Source organism: Salmo trutta, chromosome 5 (assembly GCF_901001165.1).
Source record: "Salmo trutta chromosome 5, fSalTru1.1, whole genome shotgun sequence".
Classification (NCBI taxonomy): domain Eukaryota; kingdom Metazoa; phylum Chordata; class Actinopteri; order Salmoniformes; family Salmonidae; genus Salmo; species Salmo trutta.
In genome coordinates, this window is record NC_042961.1 from 47009250 (window position 1) to 47019410 (window position 10161).

Genomic DNA, 10161 nt, shown 5'->3' on the forward strand with positions numbered 1-10161 from the left:
AAAGGAACAGAGAACCCATAGAGTATAACTGTGTTCTGTCTCATGCAGGTGGATGACTCTGTGGTGGCCCAGAACATGCATGAGACCCTGCTGGAAGCCATGAAGGCCTTGAGCGAGGAGTTCCGGCAGCGCAGCAAGTCGCAGTCCAACTCCGGACCAGGAGGGGGCGCTACAGCCTCCAACCCCATCAGCGTCCCCTCGCGACGCCACCACCCCAACCCGCCCCCCAGCCAGGTGGGCTTCACCCGCAGGCCCCGCACTGAGCCGCCTGGAGGGGCTGGAACTGGGGGCAACAGTGCCAACGCATCGCCCACTCCCCGCCACAGCTTCCCCAGGTCGCGCACAGTCAGTGACGGGGGTAAAGGTGAAGAAGGAGTGGGTGGAGCGTGCGGAGGGGTAGGGCAGAGTTCCAGTCTTACTACCAACGGATCCTGCTCCACCACGCCCATCCTCAGGTCCAAATCGGCCCGCTCGGCCCCCACCCTGGCCAAGAACAACCCGATGGGCCTGATGCGCTCTGTCTCCACCCCAGCCCCCTCCCCGGCCCCCAGCCTCTCCTCCAGCTCCGGCCACGGCTCAGAGTTTGGGGTAGTGGTGGGTGCAACCGGAGGAGGGGGTGGAGGAGCAGGGGCCGGTGCATACAGCCGCGTCCCCTCCCACAACGCTTCCGTGTCGGGCTCCCCCAGCGACTATGGCTCCTCGGATGAGTACGGCTCCAGCCCTGGGGAGCAATCCTCCCACTCCCTCCTGGCCCCCTTCCCCAACATGCCTGGAGGGTCAGCCGGGTCGGGCGGCCACGGTCAACCCCTGGACGATGAGGCTGCTAACTACATCCTAATGGGCCAGCGTGGTGGAGGTGGCGGTGGAGCCACGTCATCTGGCTCTCTGCCTGCTGGTGCATCCAGCTCAGCCCCTTCCCACCAGGCCCAGACAAGGAGGGTCCTGCGTCGCTCCTCCAGCCGGGAATGTGAGGCTGAGAGGCAGCTGCTGAGCAAGCGGGCGTCCCTGCCGCCCATGGCTCTGGAGCGCCTGGCCCCACGGCCCCGCAGGGGGGAGGAGGAGCAGGACGAGGACGCGGCCGACTACGCCATCATGTCACGCAGCACCAGCAGGGAGTCCTTCACCACCTCCTCCTCTTCACGGAGAGACTCTGAAATAAGCCCCGGTGGCGAGGGGGGAGGAGGGGGGTACCTGGATGTGGCTGGAGAGTTGGGTGGAGGTGGAGGTATAGTGCGGGATAACGGCTACATGTCCATGCTACCGGGAGGAGTGACCCAACCCCCTGTCAACCTCACCAACTCGCTTTCCGCCTCTGTTGCTGACGAGTCCAAGCTGGCGGACGACTACATGGCCATGACACCCAACAACAGCGTATCACCGCCACAACAGATCCGGCCCCCTCCCGGAGACGGCTACATGATGATGTCACCCAACAGCAGCTGCTCTCCGGACCAGCGTGGTGGCCTGGCAGGCGGGGCCTGGGTGGGCAGCAGCAGCGCGGACAGCCGGGCGGGCAGCGACTACATGAACATGTCCCCCATCAGCGCCCGCTCGGCCAACAGCAGCCCCCCTCCCCCCGAGCACCCCCCTCAGACAGACCCCCATCCCCTTCAGCAGGCCGCTCAGACAGACCCCCATCCCTTTCAGCAGGCTCCCAAGATGGTCTACTCCTACTACTCACTGCCCCGCTCCTACAAACACACGCCACCTGGTGGACACTTTGAGGACGGCCGAGGCAGGAGGCCCAATGGAAGCGGTGGTGGTAGAGGGGTTGGCAGGGCAGTGGGTGTTCGTCAGGACCCGAATTTGGGTGCGGTCCAAGGTCGTCACCTGTCCCTCTCCTCGTCCTCATACTCCTCCAGCTCGGCCAGCAGCGAGAGCCTAGGGGAGAATGAGGACAGGTCTTCCCAGGGAGCAGGCCCCTCAGGTGGGGGAGCTCACTCTAAAGACATAGGGCTTCTCCAGCAGAGACGGGCGGCCCCCAAGCAGGGCCAGCAAGGGGGAGCCAGGACCCGGCCGGTCAGCCTGTTTGTGGACGTTTCCAAAGCCAACACCCTCCCCAGGGTCCGTGAGAACCCCCTCCACCCGGAGCCCAAGAGCCCAGGGGAGTACGTGAGCATCCAGTTCAAGGGGGAGAAAAGCACCAGAGGAGGGCCAGGAGGTGGGGAAGGGAGGGGACTCAGACATGGGATGTCCCTCCCTCGCGGTTCCAGCCAGCGTCCCTCACACCAACCTGCGTCCTGCCTGGGGGGGTTCCTGCCCCTCTCCCGCAGCCCCTCGGCCCCCCTGACACCCCTCACCCCTCCATCAGCCTCTGAGTATGTCAACATGGACCTGGGGCCCTCTCCGTCCCCCTCGCCCTTCTCCCTGACACCGCTGGGCTTCCCTTCCTTCCCCACCCCTCCTACGCCCCCTCTCATAGCCCTGGCACCCAAGGCCCGCGGTGAGCTCAGGGTGTCCCCTCAGCAGCAAGGGGAACCCGATGGGGCTGAAGCAGGACCCAGGATAAACAGACAGACTACCCGCGTTGTGGTGACTCAATCAGAGTCCCCTACCTCCTGCGGGGACTATACAGAGATGGCCTTCAGCTTGAACAACAACACCGTTGCCAGCTCCATGTCCAATAACACCTCCTCCAAAGCCCCCTCCCCAGCCAGCCCCGAGCCACCAGTCCCTGTCCTCACCTTGGGCCTGGACTTCCCCCTGGCCAAAACCGGGCCCAACCCGGACCACGGCGCTAAAGTGATCCGGGCCGACGCCCAGGGCCGCAGACGCCACTGCTCCGAAACCTTCCTCCCCTCCCCCTCTCTCCCTCCCCCGTCCTCCTCCAACTCTTCCTCTGTCACCTCCCTCTTCCCGGAGCACGCCCAGGCTGTGGCTCGCCGTCTGGGTTTGGAGGGCGTGCTGTGGGGAAACGGAGCATCAGCCGAGCATCTCCCCTCGCAGTTCCTCCATCCCGGGCCTGGCCTGCCCTCTGCCCAGGCTTCATCCATGGAGCAAGGCCTCAACTACATAGACTTGGACTTGGCTAACAAAGAGAGCCCTCATTCAGCGCTAGACGGTTCTTCAACCGTCCAGGCCAACCCTCTTCGCCTCTACTCGTCTATGCTGACTGGGGGGGCCGGGACGGTGGTGTCCGGGGCTGGAGTGGGGGGCAGTGTAGGCTCCAACCTCAACACCTATGCCAGCATCGACTTCTACAAGTCAGAGGAGTTGCGAACGCATCAGAACGGAAACAAGGATGGTACAGGTAAGATTAACTGGTTTTTCACGTCTGCTCCTTTTGCCATATTTAGGTAGTAGTCTAAATGTCCTCTCTCTCTCTCTCTCTCAAGCTTTGTGTGCAGCTTTGGTTATTCCCCTGAGCCTCTTCTTATACCACCTCTCTCTCTCTCCCACCTCCATCGCTGTGTCCTGCTGCTACTGTCGAGATTATTCAGATGAAACAGTGGCCTTTTACATAATCACATGAAACTGAGCAGTTCTGTCCATCTATGTTCATATTCAGGCCCACCTGGCGCCGGATTACACACACACACACACACACACACACACACACACACACACACACACACACACACACACAAACACAGAAACCAATCGATTATTTGTTACTGTCTATTTAAGCCTAAATCAAAGATATGGTTAGGCTGCTATCTGTAGCTAAGTACATGCAATGGTTTTATCTGCAAATCTATTTTGTCTAAAGGGCAGAGCAATATGAAACCTTTTTCAAATTCAATTTTCATTTTCAAGGCTGAAACAACCTATTAAAACAATTCTTATTCCATGAAAATGTGCTTATTGATTTTTTTCATGTCTCAAGACTGCACATTCTATGCAATTTTATCAACGAAAAATATCCATTTAGAAAAAAGTTAATAGCAAATTCTACACTAGCCTTGCGTTTTGCTACATGTATGACAAACATCTTCTCTGAGAAGGAGACAAACGTTCTCTGAGAGAAGGCCGTCTTTCCTGACTTAGCCTGAGCTGGCTCATTAGAGAAGCCCTTCTTCCCTAAAATTGATGAGGGAAATCTCTGTGAAGTGGTACTGCTTGACCTACAAAAGGCATTTGATACAGTTAACCACTGTCTCCTAATCTCCAAAATGGAGGCACTGGGGTTAAGCAGTATCCCTCTAGGCTGGGTAAAGTCCTATTTATCAGGTAGGGAGCAAGTAGTAGAGATTAATGGTTCACTGTCTCAGGCAAAACCAATGAGTTGTGGCGTTCCGCAGGGGAGCGTGCTTGGGCCTCTACTGTTTTTACTATATATTAACGATATGAAAGATGCTTGTTCATGCCGTCTTTTCCTTTATGCAGATGACTCTACACTTCTGGTGTCTCACAAAAGTAAAACTATGTTGGAGAGCATACTTAGCACAGAGCTTACTAACATTAGCAAATGGCTTGGAGATAATAAGCTATCTCTGCACTTAGGTAAAACTGAGGGAATTATTTTTGGATTCAGACCTAAATTGAGTAGGTCCTCTGAAATCAGAGTGGAGTTAGGGGGTGGGGTGCTGACTACTAAAACCTCTGTTAGCTACCTGGAAGCTTGGAAGGTGTGAGCATGGCCAATAAAGTGCTAGGGAAGGTTAATGCCAGGACTAAGTTTTTGTCTAGAAAGTTCAAGCTGCTTGATAAGGACTCCATGAAAGTGCTAGCCACTGCCCTCATTCAAAACCATTTTGACTATGCTAGTACTTCCTGGTTTGGGGGCTTATCTAAACTTATGAAGGGGAAGCTCCAGATAGGCCAGAATAAGATAATCATGGTAGTATTGAAGGTGAGTCCACGTACTCACATAGGCAGGAGCTGCTTTCTGGAACTAAACTGGCTGCCTGTTGAGGCTAGGGTGTCCCAGATTAGACTAGGTTTGGTTTACAGGAGTATTTATGGTTCTGTGCCCAGGTATCTAAGTGATTATTTTCCTCATGTTAGGGATACACACAATCACAGCACTAGATCAGGTGTTGCTGATGTGTGCTTATACAGGTTCAGGAGTAATGCTGGGAAAGGTACTTTCTTGTATACTGGAGCCTCAGAATGGAATGACTTGCCTCTGCCAATAAAAATTATGTCCTCTCTGGGCAGCTTTAAAAATAAAGTAAAAATATGTTTGATGTCTTCTATTCCCATATGAATAACCCCTTTGATGTAACTGCAATGATAAGATAGATGTTCTTCTTCTTTGTTTTTATATTTTATTATCTTAATGCCATACTGTGTTTAACTGTGTTCGATCTTGCCTAGCCATCTTGTCTCAAGAGGACCACAATGGAAATAAGTCCCAGACTTTATTGTGTGTTATCCTCCATTGATGTACAGTATGGCTTTTTCAAGTTTTATGTTTGCTTGTTTTTTTAAATGGTCTAATTAATAAACTAAACTAAACTATCCTGAGCTGGTTCATTAGAGAAGCCCGTCTTCCCTGACTTAGCCTGAGCTGGCTCATTATAGAAGCCTGTTTAACCTGACTTAGCCTTAGCTGGCTCATTATAGAAGCCCGTTTAACCTGACTTAGCCTGAGCTGGCTCATTATAGAAGCCCGTTTAACCTGACTTAGCCTGAGCTGACTCATTAGAGAAGCCCGTCTACCCTGACTTAGCCTTAGCTGGCTCATTATAGAAGCCTGTTTAACCTGACTTAGCCTGAGCTGGCTCATTATAGAAGCCCGTTTAACCTGACTTAGCCTGAGCTGGCTCATTATAGAAGCCCGTTTAACCTGACTTAGCCTGAGCTGACTCATTAGAGAAGCCCGTCTACCCTGACTTAGCCTGAGCTGGCTCATTAGAGAAGCCCGTCTTCCCTGACTTAGCCTGAGCTGGCTCATTAGAGAAGCCCGTCTTCCCTGACTTTGCCTGAGCTGGCTCATTAGAGAAGCCCGTCTTCCCTGACTTGGCCTGAGCTGGCTCATTAGAGAAGCCCGTCTTCCCTGACTTAGCCTGAGCTGGTTCATTATAGAAGCCCGTCTTCCCTGACTTAGCCTGAGCTGGTTCATTATAGAAGCCTGTCTTCCCTGACTTAGCCTGAGCTGGCTCATTAGAGAAGCCCGTCTTCCCTGACTTAGCCTGAGCTGGTTCATTATAGAAGCCTGTCTTCCCTAACTTGGCCCGAGCTGGCTCATTAGAGAAGCCCGACCACTGTATCTGTATAGATAGACCCCAGTTAAACCCTGAGTGGGGATTTATAAGCCGGTACTAACTACTAAAGCACTGAGTTGTGGAGCGTTAGCAGTAGCTAGCCTTCACACTGTGGGCCTTTATGGAGGATTTTAGCCCTCCACAGTGGGTCCTTATTGGGAACATGTTAGCATGGCCTTCACACTGTAAGCCAGGCAGCATGGGGCAGAATGTTACACGTTGGCTGTGAATGTTGAGAGGGGGCCAGCGTTTCACTAACTCACACTGCTCCCAAATGCCTCTGTACAGTGACCCTCCTCCCTTCATCCCTCCAGTCCATTCCGCCTCCCCCTTTTTCCTTCTCCAATAAATGATCCTTTTGTTCGGGTGTTTCTGTCGTGGTAGGTTGCCAGCTCCCTTCAGCTGGGCCAGGCTGGACTGAACTGAACTGAGCTCCCCCTCTCCCCTAAAACGTGTTCTCGCTCTCTCTCTCGTCCCACCTCTCTCTCTCTCATCTCTTTCTCTCCTCTCTCTCTCCTCTTCTAATGTTCTTTCTTCACTCTTCTGTCTTGTATCATCTTTCTGCTCTTCTCTTCTCCCCCTCTCTTTCTCTCCTCTCTCTGTCTCTTTCTGCTCTTCTCTTCTCCCCTCTCTTTCTCTCCTCTCTCTCTCTTTCTGCTCTTCTCTTCTCCCCCTCTCTTTCTCTCCTCTCTGTCTCTTTCTGCTCTTCTCTTCTCCCCCTCTCTTTCTCTCCTCTCTCTGTCTCTTTCTGCTCTTCTCTTCTCCCCCTCTCTTTCTCTCCTCTCTCTGTCTCTTTCTGCTCTTCTCTTCTCCCCCTCTCTTTCTCTCCTCTCTCTCTCTTTCTGCTCTTCTCTTCTCCCCCTCTCTTTCTCTCCTCTCTGTCTCTTTCTTCTCTTCTCCCCCTCTCTTTCGCTCCTCTCTCTGTCTCTTTCTGCTCTTCTCTTCTCCCCTCTCTTTCTCTCCTCTCTCTCTCTTTCTGCTCTTCTCTTCTCCCCCTCTCTTTCGCTCCTCTCTCTGTCTCTTTCTTTCTCTTCCCTCTGTTTTCCCATTGTGTCTCGCTCTGTCCCGGAACGATGAGAGAAGGCAGATAAAAATAGATTTTGGGAGTGCATGGGAAGTACCCCTCTTATGGAGGAAAGAGGAAAGCGACTAGGATAGAGAGAACGAATGCCAGATAGGAATAGAATAATAGCCAGTGTGAATGAAGTGTGAAGAACCCAAAAGTACAGACTGATCCGTGGATTACGACACGGTATGGAAGCAATTATTAGTCTCGTCTGTGCATTTATGTAGGCCTAAGATTTTATGTAAACTAACTCTGATCCATGGTAATTGTGGGGATTTCTTTCTGGCAAGCACCAGCATGTGCGGTTGTGTGTGTGTGTGTTTGTGTGTGTGTGTGTGTGTGGGGGGGGGGGGGGGGGGGGGTGTTTAACTATACTTGTGGGGACCAGAAGAGTAAACGAACAAAGATCTGACCAACTGGGAGGCATTTTGTTAGTCCCCACAAGGTCAAATGTTATTTTGAAGGCGTTAAGGTTAGAATTAGTGTTAGGGTTAGAATTAGGTTATAGGCGCTAGGTTTAGGGTTAGGTTTAGAGTTAGGGTTAGGTTTAGAGTTAGGGTTAGGGAAAATAGGATTTTGAATCTAACTGAATTGTGTCTCCCAACAAGGTTAGTTATACGAGACTGTGTGTGTGTGTGTGTGTGTGTGTGTGTGTGTGTGTGTGTGTGTCTGTGTGTGCGTGTGCGTGTGGTGTGTGTGAGAGGCTGTGGTGAGTGGCTGTCTGTTTATGTAGAGTTTATTCGTGGGTGTGTACGTCATGTGTAGTGTACAGTGCACACGACTGCATGCCTGTGACCGTTTATGTGTTTTTTTAATGGGAGCTTTAAATGATTTAGATGGGAAGTGCACTGTGAATACGTGGCCCCTCCTGAAACACACACGTCTGTGTTTAGGGTTACCTCATACTTATGTATGTTTCAACTACGGTGTCCTGCACATATGCTTCTTCAAAAAGGAGAAAGGCAATTTGAAACAGAGTGGGATGGATGGGGCGAGTGCATGTGTTTACCAATGAGTGATGTGAAGTGGTTTTCCTGTAAAGTCAGATGGTGGAAATCCAATCCCCCTGTAGGCCATGCCAACATGTTTCAGGAAGACCATGTGACACTCTATTAGCCGTCTCACCACCATGCCTCGGGCTGCCCCCCTAACCTCCACATTACAACGGTTCATAATGTACCTCTATCCTTGGTCATTTGAAAAAGGCGACCAATGCTAAACTGACACCTAGCCCCTACCCCCTAAACCGACACCTAGCCCCTACCCCTTAAACCGACACCTATCCCCTACCCCCTAAACCGACACCTAGGCCCTACCCCCTAAACCAACACCTAGCCCCTACCCCCTAAACCAACACCTAGCCCCTACCCCCTAAACCGACACCTAGCCCCTACCCCCTAAACCGACACCTAGGCCCTACCCCCTAAACCGGCCCCTAGCTCCTACCCCCTAAACCAACACCTAGCCCCTACCCCCTAAACCGACACCTAGGCCCTACCCCCTAAACCGGCCCCTAGCCCCTACCCTCTAAACCGACACCTAGCCCCTAGCCCCTAAACCGACACCTAGCCCCTACCCCCTAAACCGACACCTAGCCCCTACACCTATCCCGGGTCCCTATCCCCTACACCTAGCCCCTATCCCGGGCCCCTAGCCCCTACAACAAGCTCCTACCCCGGGCCCCTAGCTGCTACACCTAGCCCCTATCCCAGGCCCCTAGCCCCTACAACAAGCTCCTTCCCCGGGCCCCTAACCCCTACACCTGGCCCCTACCCCTCTACCCTCTATGAGTTGCCCCCAACTACTGACGCAGGATCCGATACTTTGCAATCTTTTCAATTCAATAAATCTTTTTAAGTCTCTGAAGGGACAGCATAAAAACTCAGGATTAGTGAGAAACAAAAAATCATGACCTACATACTTATATGACCTCGGTCCCTGCATTTGCATAGCCTGTCATAGTGGTATACACGCTAGTAGCATGGCACTGTCCTGTATCGCTCTGTAATGCTGTAGTGCCTGCTGGCAAGCCAACGGGCGACACGGCATGTTGGCACCTCCTCAATGCCCCATGCCAACTGTGGAACTTCTGGAGAGGTGCTTAACCAGTCATGGGCACCACTTGCTCTGGGGCACACGACACACACACACACACACCACACGACACACACACACACGGACGCACGTATATATACACACACCGTTGGGACTCGGGAGGGAAGGAAAAATAAGAACCCATTCACCCAAATCTACTGCTCTCACTCACTCACACACTCATTCCCTCTCCCACACACACACACACACACACACACACACACACACACACACACACACACGTCTGGCCTCTGTTCTGTGGTGGCTGCTCACCCAGTGGTAAGTGCTGCAGTGAGTGATGGAGTAAAGTTGATCCGAGGCGGTTTAGAAGTATTTAATCCGTCTCACCCCTCCTCACCCCTCCCTCTTCATCCTTGTTGTTGGAGTTATATTACAAACACACACACATACAGTACATACACACATACAAACGCAAACCCTTTTTCTTTCTGTCCATCCGTCACTCACTCTTTTGCTCTCTCTCTCTCTCTCTCTCTCTCTCTCTCTCTCTCTCTCTCTCTCTCTCTCTCTCTCTCTCTCTCTCTCTCTCTCTCTCTCTCTCTCTCTACCAGTATTTTTACTATCCTTTTGTACTTTTTGCTGACTGCAGTCAGTGCGTAGCGTCTGCAATGCATTTATTTGCCTTGTGTATTTGTACGCTTCTTTTTTACTTGGTACAGATGTAGGATCTTAATTTGATCACCCTGTTGCAGGAGAATTTTCCTTCCAATGCAGCACATGTTAAACGTGAAGGTGTATTTGAGGTTTAAAAAGGCTTCTGAAGTTTGTAATTTTCACGTTTAACTTTCAGACTTGATTTTCCCTTAAAAATGTACAAAAAAATGGCATTAA

At 52.2% G+C, this 10161-nt stretch overlaps 1 protein-coding gene across 2 annotated transcripts in view; it reads left to right on the forward strand.

Moving 5' to 3' along the window:
• Window positions 1–10161, forward strand: part of LOC115194272 (insulin receptor substrate 1-B) — a 56549-nt gene that overhangs the window by 21352 nt on the left and 25036 nt on the right. The window contains exons 3-4 of one of the 2 annotated variants that reach the window (XM_029753879.1): window positions 49–3250; window positions 3441–3860. In XM_029753879.1, coding sequence (XP_029609739.1) covers window positions 49–3250; window positions 3441–3472 — 3234 coding nt within the window. In that variant the 3' untranslated portion in view covers window positions 3473–3860. Of the gene's footprint in view, window positions 1–48; window positions 3251–3440; window positions 3861–10161 lie in introns of those variants that run through there. The other variant, XM_029753880.1, reaches the window with a different exon arrangement.